This window comes from Apis mellifera, linkage group LG9, assembly GCF_003254395.2.
Source record: "Apis mellifera strain DH4 linkage group LG9, Amel_HAv3.1, whole genome shotgun sequence".
In the NCBI taxonomy this organism is placed as follows: Eukaryota; Metazoa; Arthropoda; class Insecta; order Hymenoptera; family Apidae; genus Apis; species Apis mellifera.
In genome coordinates this window covers 7546804-7570074 of record NC_037646.1, presented here as the reverse complement: position 1 = coordinate 7570074, position 23271 = coordinate 7546804, and the positions used below count along the sequence as shown (strand labels likewise).

General features: G+C 26.6%; 5 protein-coding genes across 13 annotated transcripts; 3 read left to right on the top strand and 2 right to left on the bottom strand.

Moving 5' to 3' along the window:
• Positions 1 to 165: 165 nt before the first annotated feature.
• Positions 166 to 4867, top strand: LOC725026 (retinol dehydrogenase 10-A). Of its 6 annotated transcripts, none has more exons than XM_006561691.2 (7): positions 166 to 249; positions 2875 to 3069; positions 3291 to 3650; positions 3746 to 3860; positions 3988 to 4072; positions 4165 to 4269; positions 4442 to 4574. In XM_006561691.2, the coding sequence occupies exons 2-7, from the start codon at positions 2881 to 2883 to the stop codon at positions 4512 to 4514; spliced, it is 927 nt and encodes a 308-aa protein (XP_006561754.1). In that variant the 5' UTR covers positions 166 to 249; positions 2875 to 2880; the 3' UTR covers positions 4515 to 4574. The 6 variants fall into 6 exon arrangements, with proteins under 6 accessions (XP_006561754.1, XP_006561753.1, XP_016769541.1 ...); XM_006561690.3 differs by having other exon boundaries at positions 207 to 394; XM_016914052.1 differs by lacking the exon at positions 166 to 249 and adding an exon at positions 809 to 829.
• A 61-nt stretch (positions 4868 to 4928) lies between these two features.
• Positions 4929 to 6809, bottom strand: LOC100577440. Of its 2 annotated transcripts, none has more exons than XM_026442800.1 (3): positions 6162 to 6809; positions 5526 to 5981; positions 4929 to 5295 (listed from the first exon to the last, which is right to left on the bottom strand). In XM_026442800.1, exons 2-3 carry the CDS (start codon positions 5946 to 5948, stop codon positions 4990 to 4992), a joined length of 729 nt encoding a protein of 242 aa, XP_026298585.1. In that variant the 5' UTR covers positions 5949 to 5981; positions 6162 to 6809; the 3' UTR covers positions 4929 to 4989. The 2 variants fall into 2 exon arrangements, with proteins under 2 accessions (XP_026298585.1, XP_006561760.1); XM_006561697.3 differs by lacking the exon at positions 6162 to 6809 and having other exon boundaries at positions 5526 to 5659; positions 5781 to 6068.
• Positions 6810 to 7594: 785 nt separating this feature from the next.
• Positions 7595 to 11208, top strand: LOC552235 (histone-lysine N-methyltransferase E(z)). 3 transcript variants are annotated; one of them, XM_006561687.3, is made up of 12 exons: positions 7595 to 7810; positions 7881 to 8194; positions 8284 to 8502; positions 8589 to 8805; positions 9087 to 9107; positions 9363 to 9463; positions 9538 to 9715; positions 9800 to 10174; positions 10259 to 10549; positions 10625 to 10807; positions 10879 to 11044; positions 11131 to 11208. In XM_006561687.3, exons 1-12 carry the CDS (start codon positions 7675 to 7677, stop codon positions 11189 to 11191), a joined length of 2262 nt encoding a protein of 753 aa, XP_006561750.1. In that variant the 5' UTR covers positions 7595 to 7674; the 3' UTR covers positions 11192 to 11208. The 3 variants fall into 3 exon arrangements, with proteins under 3 accessions (XP_006561750.1, XP_016769539.1, XP_003249917.1); XM_016914050.2 differs by having other exon boundaries at positions 9084 to 9107; XM_003249869.4 differs by lacking the exon at positions 9087 to 9107 and having other exon boundaries at positions 7596 to 7810.
• Positions 11209 to 11997: 789 nt separating this feature from the next.
• On the top strand, positions 11998 to 19532 carry LOC552216 (adenylate cyclase type 2). The gene is made up of 19 exons (XM_624593.6): positions 11998 to 12265; positions 13290 to 13456; positions 13674 to 14003; positions 14121 to 14315; positions 14404 to 14510; positions 14586 to 14697; positions 14809 to 14936; positions 15009 to 15167; positions 15263 to 15395; positions 15577 to 15644; positions 16004 to 16109; positions 16310 to 16374; positions 17058 to 17228; positions 17350 to 17587; positions 17679 to 17842; positions 18113 to 18353; positions 18457 to 18708; positions 18862 to 18979; positions 19248 to 19532. Exons 1-19 carry the CDS (start codon positions 12253 to 12255, stop codon positions 19511 to 19513), a joined length of 3033 nt encoding a protein of 1010 aa, XP_624596.4. The 5' UTR covers positions 11998 to 12252; the 3' UTR covers positions 19514 to 19532.
• A 142-nt stretch (positions 19533 to 19674) lies between these two features.
• Positions 19675 to 23252, bottom strand: LOC725178 (chitooligosaccharidolytic beta-N-acetylglucosaminidase). The gene is made up of 6 exons (XM_003249866.4): positions 23088 to 23252; positions 21861 to 22266; positions 21007 to 21453; positions 20396 to 20907; positions 20151 to 20281; positions 19675 to 19950 (listed from the first exon to the last, which is right to left on the bottom strand). Exons 1-6 carry the CDS (start codon positions 23156 to 23158, stop codon positions 19718 to 19720), a joined length of 1800 nt encoding a protein of 599 aa, XP_003249914.1. The 5' UTR covers positions 23159 to 23252; the 3' UTR covers positions 19675 to 19717.
• Positions 23253 to 23271: the final 19 nt, after the last annotated feature.

The window sequence follows — 23271 nt, the reverse complement described above, 5'->3', positions numbered from 1 at the left end:
GTTATAGCATAAAATAAATTCTTTTGTTAAACGCTTGCCCACGAGCAATTTTTATTACAATTCATTTATTCTTGAATGTAGAAAAACATGATGCAGATGAAAGGTCAAATATAAACGTGAGCAAAATCTAAATAATGTAAGTATAAAATTAATGATGTTGTTACTACCTATAGTTTATCCTGTTTCAAGAAGCCTACCTTCAGTCAAGTTCAAGCAGCAGTCGGATTCTGTTGAGTGGAGTTTGAACCGGTAGTTTCTAGCACTTTAAAAATTTCAGTGTAATTTGCAATGTGTTTTTTTAACAAAGTAACGGTATACCCACGATGACTTTTGTAATTGTTAATTAATTAACATTCATTTTCGACCCATAATCGAATTACATATACAATTACAGGTAATTGTTCCTTTTTTTTTTTCCTCCAAAATGTGCGATTTACTCTCTATAAATAAGAACAAGAAGATTCAGAAGATTTGACAAACAGTGAATATTTTTTTCTCGTTACTTCGATCGTTTATCCCAAGAGAGAAATTATTTAAAACTCGTCTGATTTCTTTCCCGTCCTTCGAAATTGATCCATTTCGCGACATACGTCCTTTCGAAACATTTTATTAAGAATAATACGATAATTATTTCGTCTCATATAAAAAATTAATTGAAATGATGAACGAATGTGCGCAAAAGGATTAAAAGTTATTTTAAAATGTGTTTTAAAAATTATTATTAAAAGTGAAATTATTTTGAAATTATCGACGAATCGTACGAGTTTCGGCCAAAGTGATAAACGAAACGACATCGTTTAATCGTAGTATTTAACTACTTTTTTTAAAAGTAATGATAAGTAATACTTTTATACATTTCTCCTATTTTTCTAATTATTATAGATTTGCTTATGCGCATTTACGTACAGGTTTACCTTGAAACAGGTCGAAGAATCAAGTTCATGACAAACATCTTATAGAGACTGTGTTACATGATTCAAGGTCACAAGGTTATTCACGCATTGGTTATCAACCTTTCTATAATACTAAAGAAAATTTGCACGCGTTATAGATTGAATTTTTTCCTTCATTCTTCTCATAAAGATTTAAAAAAAATCTCTTCCACCTCTCGAAAAAAATTTATCGAGTCGATCAAGTTCAAAATTTATTCTCGTTTTTTTTTTTTTTTCGTTGTATTCTATTTTTTCTTTTTCTTCTTTCCTTATCATTTCTTCATTCATTGTTGAATAATGTTCGAATAGTGTTTTTACTTTCCACTCCCTAACTTATTGGATACAACGTTAGATACGGTTAGAAAGAATTCGTAACGGGCCAACTATTTCATGAATAATGAAAAAAATTCAACGGGTTGAACACGGAAGAAATTTAACCGGTTGCATTCCGTGTGTAGCACAGTTCAGTTTCGAATCGTGCCTTATACGTATCGTTATCGTTCAGACTTGCTTTCACGTAATACGCGTTGTGCAATGTATACATTTTTTTTTTGTTTTGATACAGCTTGTACAGCTGCTATATATATATTCAATAACAAAAAAAAAAAAATAGAATAAATTGGATAAATCTGTATAGCTGTGAAGAAATTTAAATTTTTTTGAAATATTTTGCACGATATTTCTTGTTATAAATTATTCCTAAGAATATATATATAAAGCATAGAAAGTTTTCTTTCTATCTTCAATTTATAATAAATTGTTATAAAATTGTAATAATATGATAATGAATAAAATAGTATTTATTAAAAGTATAAAAAAAGTTGGATAAAAAGTAGGAAATTTTGGTGTAATAAATGAAAAAAAAGGAAAATAAGTATTATTTAATCAAATAAATAATACTTGTTACAAAGTGATGAATTATAAAAAAAACAGAAATACCATGTATTATGTCATATATTCTGGAAAAATTATGTACCTTTACTCTATAATTAATAGCCTGGTTTCGTTATAAAGTTATGTAGAAACCCGAGGAAAGAAAAGAAGGGTTTATTAAAGCGAGACTTTCTTTTTTCTTTTCTAATCATTCTTTCTCGTTCTTTCTCAAAACTAGTATATTCTCTTGTTTAAAAATACACTGGATTACCTTTCGTGATATCCTTTCTTAAATTTTTATTATTCATTTGTTTCGTTAGATTAAAAAGCGATTGAAATCTCTGAATGTAAATCTATCTTAAATTTTTTTTAGAAAATAAATTAAGAAAATTTTTAATAACACTCTCTGGCCAATCCGGAATGGAACAACATTCCATAACTATAATATATATATATAAATGGATGCAGGAATTAGAAAATAAAATTAAAATATCGTGTTAAATTGCAGTCGTGCCTACACTCTCTAGAATTGGGTGGATAAAATGTTAGGAAAACGAAATGCAAGAATAAAATCGACACTACGGTATTTAGGCGAGCCTTATAAACTCTTCAAGAGGGGATGAAAGGTTCATAAAGGCTTCGAATTTGTTGGGTAACCAACAGTGGTGTTTCGATTTTGTTAACTTCAACTGTGAAATCGGTCGAATATTGATAGAATTTCCAATTTCGAAACGGAACACTGTTAAAATATATTTGATAAACTAATGAAACGAGAAATAATTTTCTCTCCTTATGCAATAATCGTTACCTTACTTTCGTCGAATGGAATACTTTCACGGAAATTTTCAATATAACAGTTCATTCATTTATCGAGAGTGTCTCGCGAGTGCAATAATTTCTTCTGATCATTCGAAATCTTTATTCTTATCTTTCTACAATTTCTTTTTTTTTTTTTTTCTAATATTTAACATTCTTCCCTAACACCTCGTTCGTTCGGTTTATCGATTTAGATTTATTTATTTTTATCTTCTCATTTACCTATTAACCTCTTTTCCTTTTCTTCTTTCAGTGTACGATGTCTTCCGTGAAGGATGATGCGGTAGTTGTAAACTCACAACTGAGACACTCCGTATCCACTCTTTGGTTCTTTCTCACCTTCGAATTCTTAATTAGCACCTTTTTAAGTATTTTCCTGGCCATTCTCACGTTCATAAAATCTTTATTGCCGAAACCACCCAGGGATTTAACAGGAGACATAATTTTGGTAAGATATACCAGATTATTTCCCCCCTTCGACTTCCTTTTATCCTTCTCGAAAATTTATCTTCCTTGCTTTACTTCTATATCTATAATTGTGTATTCGTGACAATAACGACGATAAAAAAAAAAGAAAAGAGATATATTAGGATTAAAATAAAAGAAGAATACTATTTTTAGATTTATTTTACGCTTAATTTCTTCCTTTCTTTTTTTTTTTTCTTCCAGATTGCCGGCGTTTCTTCCTCATTGGGCGAGTCTTTGGCGAGTGAATTTTTAAAGAACGGATGTTCCGTGATCTGCGTGGACAAAGATTCGAAAACGATCGAGGAAACGGTAACCAGATTGAAGCAACGACATTTGATCGTCGAGCCGAGGCAGAGGAGGTCGAACGACGACTCGTTATCGCGATCCGGATCGATGATATTCACTTACGAGTGTGATTTCTTGGATAAAGATGCGATCAGAGGGACGGTTCAAAAAGTGAAGAAAGACATCGGAAGGATCGACGTTCTTATTACTTGCATCAACGAAACGAACGAGAACATCTTCGACGCGAGCAACAGGACGTTAATGGCCCATTTCTGGGTATTATTATTATTCAAAATTATTCTTCCATCGTTGCATCCTCTTTTCGGATTACGATATCCATATATATATATATATTTTTTGTATTCGCGCAGACAGTTTTGACGTTTCTTCCAATGATGTTGTATCAGAAACGAGGGCATATAATCGGTGTTACTCCAATAGCATTGAACAGCGACGCTTATCATAGCTCGAGAGCGGCTATAATGTGTAAGTAATATTCGAATAATAATCTTTCATAGTTATACTATAAATATATCTGATACTTTTTATCTATCTATCTACAGTGTATGTATTAATTTATCAATATTTGAAATGTATTTGTATTGAAACACAGATTTCATAGAAAGTATGCGTCAAGAATTGAGCGAGCACAGCAGCTACTTGACATTTTTGGCATATTCTCCAATTGCAAAATCCAGGTAATGATATATTGGAGATTTTTAAGAATTCTTCATCCAATCATGTGGATAAATTTTTCTCATCTGATTCATCTTGATGAATTCATTTAAAGCTCATTGAAGCAAAATGAAGAAGAAGTAAGCAAGAACATAGTGAGAGCTGTGAAGACTGATCAGTATAACGTGAGCTGGACGTTCAAATTGTTGTATCAAATAGGGTATATTATTCTTTTTTACAAATCATGTAATCAAGTAAATATTGAAATCAATTTGTAAAGTTTGATCAATCAGTTTATATGGAGCAAATTTTTATTTATTTTTTTTTATATATGTATATACGACAAAAATTAATTTATCCTTTTTATTATTTTGTTTATTTATCTCTTTCAGTTGCATAATCTACAATGGAATAACGTTGCTCACAAACTGGATCGATTTTAACAGATGCGATTATCCCACGTGAAAAACGAGCTTTTCCTCATCCTCTCTCTGGTAGAATCAAAGATGAACAGAAGAAGAAGATGGTCTATGAACGACGATATAATACACAGCCTAAAAAAAATTCGCTTAAAAATTTGTTTCACTTGGATGAAAAAGTAGCTGAAAAAGTATTGCATTCCGTGCGAAACAAAATTTTATTCCAACTGTTCATATGTTCTTATTTTAAATATAATTTAAAAGTCGACACAAGTTTAAGATAAATACTTTCAAAAAAAAGGACGAAAAGTTTAAAGAGTCATCATTAACATAATTACAAGATATGCAAATCTCGATACGAAAATATATATAAATTGTATCTATTAAAAAAAAAAAAAAGGGAAGAGTAACGTGTATCTAGATTGAATCTTCAATTCTTTTTTTTTGTCTTTTTTTTTTCTTTTTTTTTTTTTTTTTTTTTTTCTTTTTATTTCTTTTTTTTCTTGCTCGAAAAACATTCGTCAATCGGGAACCAGCACGTCATAATGACCGCTGTCCGAGTTTCCAGTGAATAAAAGCCTAGCTGTCTCGAAATGAGAGCTAACGTGATTGTAAAACACTCGTTTAAGCTCGTGCCTGTCGTTTATCTCGCGATAAATCGACAGATTCATGTCGTACAACTTGGTGGCCACCGTGCATTCGAGTTCACTGGCAAATGTGCCCACCATGCTCATGTAATTGTCATAAGTTTGTCTATCCGATATGTTCCATTCAGCTATCACGAAAGGCCCGTACTCGTGCCAATTTTCCTTGATGTGTTGCACGACCTGTTTCGAAGAATATTTCAGAATTTCTATCATTTCTGAGTAAGAGTGAGAAGCGTAAAGAAATGAAGAGATTGATGGAGAATTTATTATTAGAATGTCGATGAAATATTAGATTAATTGAAATAATTGGAAGGCACTTATGATTTGATCATAATTGATAACCGTTTCGAACGAATGGATCGAATCAATTAATTTTAATCGATGGTGTAGAAGAATGGAATGAATCGTACCATTGAACGCAGGTATCGGTGTTCATCCTCGTTTCGCCATAAAATGTAGCTAATCGCTCGAAACATGCAATTCCCATCGCCATAAATATTATGCACGCGAAACGTGCCTTCAGTACACCTTAAACGAGCCGTACCTGTGATAAAGATAATAAAAAAAAGAAAAAAGAATTTGCGTGTGTTTAAAATTTTCTCAAAATTTTTATCGAATAAAATGAGATAAAAAAAAAAGGAAGAAAGAAGCGTATTGTATTGTACCTCTTTTAAAAAAAATAGAACGCCTATTTTTATCTCTTTTAACACGTCTACGTGAACAAAACTGTTCACAGGGTATCCAATCAGTTTGTTGAACACCGGAAACGTGGATGTAGAAGTCTCCGCGGTCCAGATGCAATTCGTTTCTGAATCGATTGTACTTTTTCGCATTCTTGGGCAGCGACGAGCGACGTACACATTTATCTATATAATAGGATACGTATAAAATGATGAATATTTTTAAAAAAATATATATATATATGTATTTAACAAAATAAATAAAGTTTATTTGTTCCTTCCCTTTTTTTCAAATTTCTTTGTCGTAAAATTTCGACAAGTGCTTATTTAGAGATAGTTATTCCAATTTTATTTACTTCTTTTTACCTTCTTCAAAGATGTGGTTACAGAATATGAAGCACCAGAGACAAGGTAGGAAAAATGCCTTTAAAAATTTTAATATATGGACTTTAGTAATGTCCAGCTTAGATTTTCTTCAATACCAAGAAAATTTGCCAGCCTAATCAATTGCTGCATTTTTTTTATTAATATTCAAGCTCGGCTCAAAAAGAGTTCTATATGTGTAAGTATATCTTTCCTTTCCTTTTTTTTTCAAATTAATTTTATGTTTATTCGCGTGTGAATAAGTTATACAAGCATAATTTCGCTAATTGACGTTGTCATTTTGAAAAGTTTGATCTGAAATTTGACGTTCTAATGTCTTTTTTTTTATTTCACGATGCTTGCATGTGATTGACTGGAAAATCAAATTTTCAATATGAATCACGAAATTTCATTAATATTTTTATATTTCTTTTTTTTTAATCTTATTTTTTTCTTTTTTTTTTTTTCTAAAAAAAATTCCTTTTCCCTAATTCTCTCAACTTCTAATTAAGTTTCTCGCTTTGAAATATCTGCGTATATATTTCTTCACAATATTTCTCTATTATTTTTGAAAATTATAGACTTCTATAATATTTTTTCCTTAATTATGTAAACTGTTAATGGAATACATTTCACTACTAACTAAAACGAAAAATTTCGCGAAACAACGTCATCTTCCGGATGAATACTACAAGCTGTTACTAGTAATACGGAATATACAAAAAGATATTCGTGATAAAGTAGGATAAGAATTAAAGATGAACGCCATCTTTTGAGTGCTAAAAATATTTTTGTATAAATATCTAACTAGTGGCGTCATCTCTTTAAGAAATGTTAAACTTGAAGTATTTTTGACACCAAAAAGATGTCATTAATATTCACTCATATTTTATTCATAATAATAATATTTCTAAATTTATTTCTTCTTGCACTATTTTATCTTCTTGTCTATATAATTTTATCTACAATATTCTAAAAATGCCGCAGATTTTAATATTATTAACCTATTTCTATCCTTCTTCCACTATTTGATTTCCTTCTCTATTACAAGGTTATGACATGTTAATTGAATATATACAGGAAAATTATAGAAAATAGTTATTCAATTAATTATTCAATATTAATTATTCGATATTATAATATTATATATTCGATATTATTCTATAACATATTTAGAAAATATATTTCATGTTTATAATTAATATAATGTATAATATAAATATATGTAATTATTTCATTTTACAATATGAATACATATTTTATATACTAAAATTAGTCTTATTATTTACAATGCAAAAGAGAATTAATATTTAACATAATATATTTTTGAACTTGTTATCATTTTAATGTCATTTTTTACCGATTCTACTTTACCGATTCAGTTCAGGCTTTTTGTTCATGAGATGTCGCGGCAATCGCATATCATGAATATCTATTGTCAAATAAAAATAGTACATAACACAACGTTGTTACGAGATATACGTTCTTTAAATATTTTATAAGTTTAATTTTTGCTATGTCAAAAGCAAAAGTATCTGCAGAATGGAAAAAACGAGTGAAATCAGAATATATGCGTTTACGACAAATGAAACGCTACAAACGAGCAGATGAGGTAAAAGTAGCTTGGAATCAAAATCGTAAGGTTATGTCTGGTTAGTATAGTGTATCTTTTTCTTTTATTATCTTACAAGAGCAAAGTCTTTAACTTTTCTTACTTTTCAGAACTTTTAATGTCTGAACAAAAAAGATGGGCAGATGGAAAAGCAATGTGGCTTGCAATGCAAGATATACCACCGCATGTATCTTGTATGAAGAAGGCTGAAGTAACTAGTTCCGATAACGAGATACAAACTTGTCCTGTTAAAATTATTAATGCAGTTACTCCTATACCAACCATGTATACTTGGGCACCAATACAACAAAATTTTATGGTTGAAGATGAAACTGTGCTGCATAATATACCTTATATGGGAGATGAAATTTTAGACCAAGATGGTACATTTATCGAAGAATTGATAAAAAATTATGATGGAAAAGTATATACAAAAATAAGAATAAGAATTAATTTTATTAATATAGTGAAATAACTTAATGTTTATAAGAAATTTTGATCAATTAATTATAGGTACATGGAGACAGAGAATCAGGTTTCATGGATGATTCAATTTTTGTGGATCTAGTAAATGCTTTGATGCAGTATGAAAAAGAAGATAAAGATAAGGAACAAATTAAAAAGGGAAAAGATAAAGAAGATGATAGAATTAAAATAGAAGCTAAAAGTGAAAAATTATTAGAAGAAGCTAAAACTGATAAAAATCCATTTCCATCTATGCACATATTTAATGTAAATAAAATATGTAAAAATATTATGTCATATTATTTGTATCATATATATATTTATATTATAATATTATTATATTAATTCTTTAGGCAATATCAAGTATGTTTCCAGACAAAGGTAGACCAGAAGAATTGAAAGAGAAATATATAGAATTAACAGAAAAATCAGATCCAAATATTTTACCACCAGAATGTACACCAAATATTGATGGAGTAAATGCAAAGAGTGTAGCTAGAGAACAAACAATGCATTCTTTTCATACATTATTCTGCAGAAGATGCTTTAAATACGACTGTTTTCTCCATCGTGAGTATAAGAATAACACATAAAAGGTTTACTTTCTCTCTCTCTCTCTCTCTCTCTTTTTTCTCTCTTCTCTTTTCTCTCTTCTCTCTTCTCTTTTCTCTCTTCTCTCCTCTCTTCTTCTCTTCTCTCTTCTTTCTTCTCTCTCTCTCTCTCTCTCTCTCTCTCAAATTAGTTATATTAATTTAATTATAAAAATCAATACTGAGATACAACTTAATGGCCATACACCATGCTGTATCCGTTAATTGCGATTATTTATGATTCCTGATTTATTGTAGCAGCCAGGGGAGCGTCGCCGTCAGGTAAAGAATAACACTGCATACAAACGATCGTATTTAAACGAAGCTTCTTTTTTTTCTGTTTTCTTCTATTTTTTTTTTTTATTTTTTCTTTTTTTTCATTTTTTTTTTTATTTAGCATGGAGATGCCATCAAGGATACATCTGCAATCATATTTCGTTCATCGTTCGACGCTGTGTCCACATACTAAATTCTATTTCATTCATGATATTTTTCTTAAGGAATAACTTTATACTAAATTTACATTGTTACTTATAGGTCTTCAAGTTTGTCATCCAGGACCAAATTTACAAAAACGAAAAGGACCTGATTTAAAACCTTTTGCTGAACCATGCGGAACCGAATGTTATATGCATTTGGTAAAAACAGAAATAATAATAATAATATTCTAAAAAATACATAAATAAAAATGCAAATAAATCTTTTTGAATAGGAAGGAATGAAAGAAAAACTTGCTGCACAAGCGGCTGATATAAAGGATGAAGAAAGTGATGAAAAACGTGGAGGACCTAGAAAAGTGCGAAAACAAGCAAGTGTAGATTCTGGAAATGAAGCAAGTAGCGAAGATAGCAATGATAGTAATAAGTATAGTCAGGGAGGCGGTTGTCAAGGTAATACAGAATATTTTATTTTTTGTGGATTAGCTATTTCGCACTTATCAATTGAAATTCTGATAAAGTATATTATCACATTAGATTTTAAACAAAATGTCAACAAAGAAACAAAATCCGAAGAATCTATGGAAGATCAAGCACAACCAGAAAATCAAGCGCCGTTTACGCTTTTGGGTCTCGATAAACGAATAAAAACAGAAAGTGAACCATCATGGACAGGTTCAGAACAAAGTCTATTTCGAGCTCTTCATAAGGCTTTTCCTGGTAATCCATGTGCATTAGCGCAGATTATGTTGACTAAAACATGTCAGGAAGTATATCAATTTGCACAAAAAGAAGCATCAGATATTCCAGCAGTAGAAAATTTGAAGGACTTTACACCACCACGGAAGAAAAAAAAGAAACATCGTCTTTGGTCAATGCATTGTAGAAAAATACAGCTAAAAAAAGATTCTGGTGAATATTCTAAAATAAATAATATTGATTTATTTTTTTATTCATAATTTACATTATTTTTTTATTATTTTCTTTGCTTTTAAGGCGCCAATCATGTCCATAATTTTGCACCATGCGATCATCCGGGAAGACAATGCGATAACTCATGTCCATGTATACAAGCTCAAAACTTCTGTGAGAAGTTTTGCCAATGTAGTAGCGAATGTCAAAATCGTTTTCCAGGGTGTAGGTGCAAAGCCCAATGTAATACGAAACAGTGTCCTTGTTACCTAGCTGTAAGAGAATGTGATCCAGATTTATGTCAGACATGTGGTGCAGATCAGTTTCAAATTACCAAAATATCTTGCAAAAACGTTAGCGTTCAACGAGGTCTTCGTAAGTATTTTAAATTTTTTTAAGCAATAATCTTTTAAATCGCAATTTTAACCATATAATTATTTATAATTTCAGATAAACATCTTTTAATGGCACCATCCGATGTAGCTGGTTGGGGAATATTTCTTAAAGAATCTGCAGCAAAAAATGAATTTATATCGGAATATTGTGGTGAAATTATAAGTCAAGATGAAGCTGACAGAAGAGGAAAAGTATATGATAAATATATGTGTAGTTTTCTCTTTAATCTTAATAATGGTAAGAATGGTACTATAGTTTTCTTAACAATGTTTGGAAAATTAAATTTTTAATTATTTTTCCATTTTTAGATTTTGTCGTGGATGCTACTCGAAAAGGAAATAAAATAAGATTTGCCAATCATTCAATAAATCCTAATTGTTATGCGAAAGTAATGATGGTAAATGGTGATCATAGAATAGGTATTTTTGCCAAAAGAGCTATTCAACCTGGCGAGGAATTATTTTTTGATTATAGGTAAAATTATAATAAAATTATTAATATTACTACTGTACTATATTTTCCATATGCGTTATATTTATATATCTCTTTTCTTCTTGTAGATATGGACCAACAGAACAATTAAAATTTGTGGGTATTGAACGTGAAATGGAATTTTTATAATATGAAACGAATCATACATAATAATGAATAAAGTGATACATAATAAGTAAAGTGAAAAAAAAGAAATAAATAAATAACAGAGGAAGAAATATAAAAAAATACAAATGAAATATTTCCCATATTGGGTACCTGATATGAATTCATTGAACCAATGTTAAAAAAAAAAAGAAAAAAAAAGAAAAAAAAATGAAATTAATGTTCTATCATATTTTTTTTATTTCTTAATAATAAATAACATAAAGTCAATCAATAAATTATATATTTTAAAAGATTTAACATTTATAATGTTGTTCGCGTAATCGATCCTTTTCATTTAATTTAATTGTATCCAAAAATTAAAAATGATTTAAATACATGTATAATATTATAGTAGATATCATTTTTCGTTTTACAATAAAAATTTTCATTTTACATTAATTAATTCAAAAAAATATTTTAGAAAAATATAATATATCTGTGTTTTAATTAAAAGTATATGCTAAGTCGAATTAGTATTACAGAAAAATTTTAAGATAATTACTTTATAATTGAATCACTAGTAATAATCTTCGCATTTAAAAGATAATATGCAATAAATAATTGTGTGCATATCTTTAAAATATCATTGTGATCATGCATCTTACTTACAAGTAATAATAAAATATTTCACATTCCAGAACGAATTAATAAAAAAATTTTATCATAAATATAAACAAACATGATAGTAATAAAAATGATATATCAATTGAGTAAACTTAATTTACCTGTCTTTCTCTTCTTCTGTTCCTATTTCTCTTCTTCCTTTTCCCCCACTATAATATAATGATCAAGAATCCAAAAGAGTAAAATCTCTATTAAGCAAAATTTAGAACTTCGAACATATTTTGTACGTGTATATATTTTTGTGATGCGTGTTTTATAACTGTTCAATTAATCGAATCAACGCTGAAAATCAAAATCAAGTTGTGCGCAATTAATCGATTAAAGATCGAAGAACAAACGGAATATCGAATAATCAATTATAAAATATCGACCAGTCGAAACGATTAAAACAGAAAAAAGTGGAGTATTTTGCCAGTATTATGACAGAAAAAGGTAATAATAAGAATTTATGTGATATTATGTTCTTAAAAAATAGATATATTTAAATAATATAAATTATTTTTTAATAAAATAAGAATAAAAAATTAATAGAAGTTATAAGAAAAACGTCATAACATTAACCAAATTTATTTTATTATTTTATCTTTATATATTCTCAAAATAATAAAACGAAAGAAGTCGTTAACATATTATAAAACAATAAAAATTTATTTTGAATTAATTGAAATTCATCAGAATTAATATTATAATTTATAACAAATAATATTAAGATATATATATGTATATGTAAATTTTTTTATGAAAATCTACATGATATTATTAATTAATATAAATATAATTTATCTATTTTCGAATATGATATTTTGATTATCGTGTTCAGATAAAATAATAAAATTATTTAAATAAAATTTGAATTTAGAATCTAGAAAAGATCTATACATTGAAATTACGCATAGTTGAAGAAAGTCAAATAAATTTCTGACGAGTAGATCAAAAATAACTCGTACTGGTAATCAGCCAACTCTTCAGTTAATAAGTGTAAAGAACTATAAACTTGTTGATATAATTTACAAACAAATCTATGATTTTAGTTAGCTTTATAATTAAATTATAATAAAAAAATTTTTAGAAACTTAAGCAGTTCTTTTTATTTTAATGGAACATGCAATAAGTGCATGGATCAGTCAAATAATATATTCTATTAAATCATATTATCACATAATTATATAATAAATACCATATATTTTATGGTATTTAATATAAATCTTATGTTGTTATAATTTTGTTAACAAGTCTTTATTATTTATTATTATTTTTATTATTTATCATTATGCATATATATATACGATACGTTATATACATATAATATTATTCTCGATGTATAAAGTTATACTTTCTCATACAATCAATAATAATAGAAAAACTATGACGATATTGAATTATATTATTTTTTTTTTGTTTTTATTTAATCATCTTATTTTATAATCAATATATACAATGTATGCATATGTTTTAGAAAATTTACAGAAACATGATACCACAGAAATTGGCGTTGAAGAATTTAATCAACTGCGAAGCAAATATGAAGGAAAATTGACAGCTTCCCTCTATATCGGTATCCTATTTGTCACTGTCATTGCATTAATTTTTGTTCTAGGAATTCTTTACATTAATAATTATCAGGTAAATTTAGTGTATTGATTTTCACTTTAATTTTCTATATTAACAACTATCAGATAAATTTGATACATTTTAATCAAATTGTTTGCAAATTAATAACTTTTATTATATGATTGTTCACTTGAAAATAAATTATATTATATGAAAAATATAATTTCATTTCAAATAATTAAATAACAATTAATATAATTATAATATTAATTTAATAATGTTTTTACAGGATTTATCTCAAATTATTGTTCCTGTGACAACTTTAATGATATTATTATTCATATCGTTGAGTTTACTATTAGTAACGCAACTACCATCGACTTTAACGTCCGCTAAAGCTAGACTTCTTATAGGTTTTGTTGCATCAGGTATTTTAGGTATTGGAGCTTTAATCATTCGAGCTTCTGTACCCTTGTTTATTACAATTCACGCAATGATCGCTGTATTACCAAGAGATACACGACAGACACCAACAATTTTTGCAATTATATTAATTATCATTCATTTAACTATACGATTCATTTTTCTCGATCATTCAAGTTACTATCAAATAGTTCAGGTAAATATATATATATATATATATATATATATATATATATATATATATATTTTTTCGGTAATTTTAATTTATTTGTCTTCATTATTTATTCGATCTTTTTCCTTGTCATTAATTTAGACATGTAGCGAGATTATCTTTCTCTTCACTGCAATTTTATCCGGTTCGTATTATAGTATATTAACTGCAAAAGCACATAATAGAACCTTTGCTAGAACAAAAACGGTCATTGAGTCCAGAATAAAATTAGAATGTGAAAGAGAACAACAAGAACAATTATTATTAAGTGTTATTCCAGCTTACATCGCAGCTGAGGTAAGATTTTCTTCCGGTAATGATTATAATTGATTGATCAAATCATTCAAATGTCATTATGCCATATTATTAAATAATATTGAGACAGGTGAAAAGAGGTATTATGTTGAAAATGGCAAATGCATGTCAAGAAGTTAGTAATCATAAGCAAACTAGATTCTATGAAATGTATGTGCAACGGCATAATAATGTTAGGTAAGCTAAAAAATAAAACAAACTATTGTTAATAAATGAAAATATAGGCAACAACAATAATGATATTCCTTTCAGTATTCTTTATGCAGATATTGTGAATTTTACACCGCTTTCAGAACAATTATCAGCCTCAAGTCTAGTAAAAATATTAAATGAATTATTTGGAAGATTCGATCAAATTGCTCAGGTAAAATTTTTCATATAGATTACTTTATGTCTATAAAGTATCGTAATTCTATAATTTAATATTTTTTAAATTTATGTATACATATATAAGAATTCAGACATGGATTTTTAGGACAACCAATGCATGAGAATTAAAATTCTGGGTGATTGTTATTATTGTGTCTCGGGATTGCCCATCTCTCGACCAAATCATGCGTATAATTGTGTGACTATGGGATTACAAATGATAGACGCTATTAAGTAAGGGGAAAAAGAAGCTAATTTTTTTTTTTTTTTGAATTGTTGAAACGAATAGATACGGTTGTTTTTTAGATTTGTTCGCGAAGCAACAGGATTTAATGTGGATATGCGAATAGGAATACACACTGGAAACGTATTATGTGGTGTACTTGGTTTACGAAAATGGCAATTCGATGTTTGGAGCGATGATGTTACATTAGCAAATCATATGGAAAGTGGTGGTTTACCAGGGTAATTTATTACATAATATTCTATCACAGTGATTATATCGTGTCAATTGTTAGAATAGCCAATGCTCCGTTTCGAATAGATTTTTTTTCTTCAAGGAGAGTGCATATAACTAAAGCTACTTTACTTCAACTTGGAAATCGTTTTGAAGTCGAACCTGGTAATGGAGGATCCCGAGAAGTCTATCTTGCCCAACATAATATTGAAACTTTTCTGATAATACCGCCAGAGGTGAGATTAAATCCTTTTCTCTTATCGATATATTATATATTAAAAGTAAAAAACATTTGCATTAAATAGGGACAATTATTCGATTATATATATAATTATAATTTGATCGTGTGAATTAATTTTATTTTAATAAAATTAGTTTTAATAATGATTTTTCTCGTATTACATTATACCAATCAAGAAAACCAATCAAGAAAATCGTATGAATGATAATGGTGAACATATCCGCACTATCTCCATACCGTCAAGGTGAACATGGCTCATCGTTCAATTTCGATATTCCGCTCTATTAACGTATCCAAACTGCCTACAATATCATCTCTTCGCGTTTAATTTTCGCTTTAAATGTAATTATTACTTTTTAACCCTTTTGCTTATATAAACATATCATAATAGAATCAATTTTTAAAATTATTAGCATGTCCTTTTTCTTCTTTATTTTCACTTTAATTAATTTTAAAAACAATTTTCTCGTGTTTTTTCTTTTGCTATTTCTTTAATTATAATATAATTATTATAATATAAACAAAAAGAAAATAAAAAAATAAAGCAAAAAGGAAAACATCAACAGCATGTTTAAAGTAATTTATAACTTTGTTTTTTAACAGATCAAGACCAAGTAGTAAAATGACAAAATATTTTGAAAGTTGGGGTGCAGATAAACCTTTCGCTAACATTGCAGAGGCTACACTTGCTAAAAATATTGGACTAACGGTAAATCAATTAAATATTTAATTATCATTCGATTCATTGTCTTTATTAATTGATAAAAAAAAAATATTATTCCTTAATGATATAAATGAGAAATATTATTAAAACAAAAATTTAAATTAAAGATAAAAATAAATAGCAAATACCAATAATTCAGTATCTACAAATTTCATACATTTTCTACATATTTCTTTTGATTTCAGAGTATTGCCATGATTGAATCAAATCTTTTAATAAACAGTAATTCTAATTGTTTCATCAATATAAAGTGAGTTATGTTTTTTTCTTTTTTTATAAATTTTTTTCTCAGTTTTTATAAATTTCATATACAATACATACATATACAATACACACATATACATATACATATCTATGCATCCTGTACACATATATAGAATGCCTCGAAAATGTGGAAATATCAGTTATCTGAAAATTCATAATTTCAAGCAAATATAATTTTTTTTAATAAAAAAATATTATTTTATTTTATATTATTAACAAATATGCTTAATTGTATTTGATTAGTAACATATACACAATAGAATTGGGCCAAAGTAAAAAGTAATTAGTTAAAAATAAAGTTTAAGTAATTGTTTATTAAAATATATCGTAGCTATTACAGTTAATTCATTCTTCGTATAACTTAGGTCATTTGGCACTGAAGTTATTTACTATATTTTTATTCGATGATTTGAATATTAAATTATTAATATAACTTATTGAATTTTATTCTTCAATTATTAAATTTTGTCCATTTGTGTATACAACATCGCGACTTGATTAGTTTAACGTGCTGATTGGCAACTATTTTTTGTTAATAATTCATTAACTAAAATTTTTCGAAAGAAAAATGATGTTTAAACTTATCTTAAGTATATTCACTTAAATAGTATTTCCACTTTTTTGAGACATTCTGTATATTAATTATATATGATTATTCGAATGTAATAGACAACGATATCAAGGCAATGAAGGAATGTCATCAATTACTTATCGATTTAATGATCAAGATCAAGAATTTCAATATCGTCAACAGATTGATGAACAATATCCATGGTATTTTCTCGCTTCAACTACCATATATATTATGATTTTTGGCATTCAAATTATGTATTTACCAAGGCAAGCATGCATTAATTTAGCTAATTTATTATATAATTTTAATCGAATTATTAAAAAAATTTAATATTTAATAATCTAAAATGAATTATATATATTATATTATATGTAACATTTTTTACAGGAGTGTCATAGTTCACAGTTGCTTTTTTCCTGTTTTATTATTTTTGTTTATCTTTTCCATATTATTTTGGTTTAACATTAAGATCAAAGATAACAGTATCTGGAATTGGTTATCTTTAAACAGAAAAGTCAAGATAATAATATATTTAATAACGGTGTTTTTAACGATTACATCATCTATTCTTAGTCTATTATTGAATGATATTGTACAAATAGACAAATACGATATTATCGTATCAGTATGTATTAATATTAATCTATTAAATACATATAAATATCATGTAATACAAAAATGTATAATTTTATATAAAGAAATAATATTTTTTTTAGTTATACATATATACTGCGGTAATGTCTCTGGTTATAGGTTGGACACATTTACGCGTTGATTTTCTAATAAAATTCTGTATAATGTTTATCTCGATAGCAATAATCATAATTGCATTTTCACAAGCACCGATCGCTCAATTACACCAGATAACTGATGCCATCGAGTAAGTAAAAATCAACAAATAAAAAATAAGATAATTTTATTGTTTTTATCTTACACTTCTATCTATATAATTATAAATTCTCATATTTTATAATTGATTCCATGTTTATTTTTATTTAATTTTTATCTTATCTACTTATTTCTTCTTTAAAATATTTGTCTTAAAGAAATGATTTTCTTTAAGCATTTATTTTTTATTTAGAAATATATTTTTAAATAATATTGAATTTTTTAAATTATTTCTTATTAAATATTATTAAATATTTCACAGATACTATCGCATTCATTATTTATTTCAAATTGGTTGTTTGCTTTTACTTGTTTGCCTTGTGCTTCATGTTTTGGATAGGCAAATTGAATATACTTCAAGAACAGATTTTTTATGGGAAAGTAAATTAAAAATAGAACAGGATGAAGTTGAAACTATGAGAGGTATTAACAAAATTCTTCTCGAAAATATACTACCTGCTCATGTAGCAGAGCATTTTTTAACAAATGTTCGAGCAATTCAGGTATTTAAATATATATTTGAATATGTATTTTATATTTGAATATGTATTCAAAGAGAACATAAAAATTTGAAAATTTTTTTTATGCTTTTGAATTTTTTTATAGGATCTTTATCATGAAAGATACAGTAGTATTGCTGTTATGTTTGCATCCATTCCGAATTACAAAGAATTTTATGATGAAACGGATATAAATAAACAAGGATTGGAATGTTTAAGACTTCTAAATGAAATTATATGTGATTTTGATAAATTATTGCTTAAACCAAAATTTTCTGGAATCGAAAAAATTAAAACTATTGGAAGTACTTATATGTTAGCATCTGGTCTTAGTCCAGGAAAAGATACTGACGAAAAGGTAAAAACATTTTAATTCATTCACATACATATATTATATATTTTATTTCATTCTCATTAATTCAATATTAAAACAATATAATATTAACGTTATATTTTAAACTCTCAATTAAACTTTTTCTTAAAACTATGAATTTTATTTCTTAACTTTCAGGAACTCTTAAAACAAGAAAATCATAATATAATTATTCTTATTGAATTTGCTCTCGCTTTGATGACAATTTTAGATCAAATTAACAAGGAATCTTTTCAAAAATTTAAGTTAAGAATAGGTGAGTTTTTTTAAAAAATAAATATAAAACTGTATTATTCTAATATCAATTTCTTGTTAAATATATTATAAATTTAATAAATATATAAGCAAAGATTTCGAAAATAATTTATAGTGACATAAATAAAAAAAATTTATTAACAAATTTATTAATATAATAATATATATAATATGTATAAAATATAGAATTTTTTTTTTATAAAGTAGAAAAGAGGAAAATAAGAATATATCATTTATATATACACTAGATTATAAAAAAATTTTTTAAGGTTTAAATCACGGACCTGTAATAGCGGGTGTTGTTGGAGCACAGAAACCTCAATATGATATTTGGGGTAATACCGTAAACGTAGCATCAAGAATGGATAGTTGCGGAGAAATGGGTAAAGTTCAAGTTACTGAAGACACAGCTAAAATTCTGATCGCGGCTGGTTATGAATTAATATGCCGAGGGCCTACATATGTCAAAGGAAAGGGAACTTTAATAACTTATTTTGTAAAAACACCGTTTGATGATAAAGAAGAAAATTCTTAGATAAAAGTAAAAATGTAAAGGAAATAAAAAAATATAAAGGAAAAATAATTAATTTACAACGATTACAAAGATTAATCTATAAAATCGTAATATTTAAATTGAATGTTTAACTGATAAAAGTAGATAGAAAGAAAAAAAAAGGAAAAGAAAGAAACAAAAAAGAAATAATCATTGTTATTTATTCGTTATTTTTTTAAAGATAAATTATGCATAACAATGGCCTTGATTTTGTAAACACCATTCAGGTTGTAAGCTTTCTGCACTGATTCCTCTTTTTACAAATCGTTCTCTATGCCTAAGCATTCTATGTTCCGCATGAATCCAACCTGAATCTGGTTCTGACCACAATCTCTCAGCAAGTGCCGCGGATCTAGGCCAAATTTTCGCATCGACTGATGCACTATCAACTTGTTCTGACCAAAGAGCTGCTTCACTTCCTATTACAATATAAAGATATGTACAATAAATTATAAAATTATTTATACCATTATTAATTATCAATTTCAAACAATTATTATTTTTTTATAAGTTTCACAATCTCTCTTTATTAACCAATTTTTAAATCTCAAAAGAAATTTAATCAAATATTGTAGATAAAACATTGCAATTTTTATTTTAACATAAAAAAAATATTCACCTAATATTAAATTTTTTTTATTTTCCAAATGATGCAATTTTATTATTTTTAAAGGAGAATTTTCATAAATAATTTGCCATCCTTTGTAAGGAGAACACCAATTATTACCTTCACCTACCCAGGCTGAAAAACTAAGAAAAGCAATATAAAAGAAATAAAAATATGGACAAAAATAAAATTGAATATTAATTATAAACATTATTATATATTATTTGTTTTTAATTTGAAAATATTTATTCACCTACCCACAATCTAAATAGAGAGCGTCATAATTAGAAATAATTACTTTAAAATTATTTCGCAACAATCTATCAATAACAGGATCATTTTTGGTTGTCCAAACTTGAATTATATATTTTGAAGGATCTAAATATTTAATATTTTCTTCATTTGTTAAGCCACTAGTCCACAAAATAACAGGTATCTCTTTTCCATTATTAGCAATTTTTAATTTATCAATTGCTTTCTCTTGAAAATAATGCCAAAGTTTATAGAAACTTGATTCTGATAGATCCCAATGTTTAACAGTTTGCATCCAATTTGTAATAGAAGTCGAAGATCTCCAACAATTTATATTCACTTCATCTCCACCCATATGAAACAAATCTGGTTGAAAATCCAACATTATATCTTTATATATTCCTTCGAGAATTTCATACACTTTATCATTAGCTGGATTTAATTGACCACAAGGAGGTTCAACGCAATAATCTTTCCATGGTTCCGCTTTAAAGCAAACGATTGTATCATTTCCGATCTAAAAATGAGATAAAATTATGTAATTAAACTTTTTTTCTCTTTTATAAAATTATACGGAAAAAACAAAAATAAAAAATTCAAGAAAAATTAATTTTACCCATTGCCAACCTTCTCCTACATGAGCAGGGGCATCGAATTCCGGCAATATTCTAATGCCGCGAATAAGACCGTATTCAATGATTTCTTTCACATCATTTTCATCATAAATCTTTTCAGGCGAGTAAGAACCAAATTTCGAAAAATTCGGCCATGTTTTGCTAACATAAGGAAAACTGTGAGAATCAGTAATGTGCCAATGCAAAGTATTTAACTTTGACATGGCCATGCCATCAATTGTTCGTAATATTGTTGCCTTATCAATGAAATTTCTACTAGTATCCAATAATATACCACGATACGGATATACAGGTCCATCAATAATTGATATTTCATTAGGAATTTGAATCTCATTTCTTAAATCGTCAAAAACAATCATTTGATTTAATGTTTCTAAAGCATGTCTTGCACCGAAATATGATTTCGCCGTAATAGTTGCTTCCAATAGCTATGTTGTAGGATAAAAATAAAAAAAAACTAATTATCGAAATCATTCCATTATCGTTTCATTATTTATAAAATATTGATATTTATTCTTAAATATATATATATATATATATATATATATATATACATATATAATAAATATTTTCTTTCATTAAATATAAAATTTTAGTAATTTAAATTCTTCAACGAACAAAATCCAAAACCTGTTTTAAAATGTCAAAGTTCCTTCATATATAAGCAAATATTATTAATATATAGAAAAAATATTTTCGATCTTTCTTTTCTTTTTCATCATCTTTACTATGTTACTTTTTTCTATTTTCTTGTGTATAAAAATATGAGTTTTTTTTATTTATATTGAAAGAAAAAAGAACAAAAAAAATTTTATGTAAGTATTAATATGCTCACCATTTCATCTATTTGTATTACAGTTAAAGTGTAACTTTCATCCGTATCCAAAGTTAATTTAATATTGTTTATTTCTTCGTAACCCGTGCATCGAATAAGCATACTCATTCCACCATTTTTTGCTAATTTACCGCTATTTTTCACATTATTTTTTAATAAAAATATATTTTTTTCGAGTAGATATTTAATTTGTGTTCCATTTTGTAAATCTACTAATAAAATTTTATCAGGATCAAGTTGAACCATATATTTACTCAAAGATAAATGACCAGTTGGTTTTGGCCATAAGGAACTTGATGCATCACAAAATAATTCACATACTTCCAATGAAGTAGGTGTAATTACTTCCTTTGTAATTAATTCTTTTTTACAAAGACCATTCTCACATTTATAATGCCATGGAAAACTGTAGAAAAAATTAATCTAATTTTATTTTTTTTTCTTCTTTTATGCATTATTCTTTTTTTTTGTTTTAAAATACATAAATAAATTATTTTGTTTATTATTAATTATTTAACATATTAAAAAAAAGAACAAAATAAAATAAAAAAAATATATTATATATTTATAAATGAAAATGTACATATATAACAATTAATTAATAATATGAATTGATTAATAATTTTTAAATTAATTAAAAAATTAATACAATTTTAGATATTGTTATATTTTTTTTATATTTAATTTTATTTTGTCTTTCGATATTATTAACGACTTACGACATATACATAAGTAAACGCATACTATGTATGCTTGGTATATACTGTACTACCTATGTACTATACCTGTTGCTTTCACTACAGACTGCAAAAGTTAAAATGGAACAAAACTCTTTTTCTCTCTTTACATTTAATTTTTATGCATTCAATATATTTTTATTGATATTATTTTATATTATTTTACATATTTTATTTTATTCACTCATGATTTCTAGTAATAATTATAGGAGTCATGTTTAAAATTTCATGCATATACAATTGTATAAATATCATATCGATATGTATATACATTTGTAAATATGAGAAACTTCGATTATAGATATATTTTGACACGTTTGAAAAATAAAATAATAAAGTCCAAAAAATTTTATGAAATTTATAAAATCTTTTAAATAATAAAAATGCATCTTTAATTGTTATATGTTATGCATTAACAAAATTATTAGAAACAAATAAAGTTATTTATAAATTTTATTTCGAAAATATAAAAAGATAATATAAAACTTACCTATAGAATTTCTCAACATTTTCATTTGTTTTGACTTGAACAACGAAAATAATAAGTAACAAAATGATCATATTAATACTTTATAAGTTTTATCCGAACACAGATTCGTCTTTCGAATGACTAAATACGATTTCGTTCGAATGATTTTATTTGTTCCGTGACGCAAACCAAATCCATTTTGATT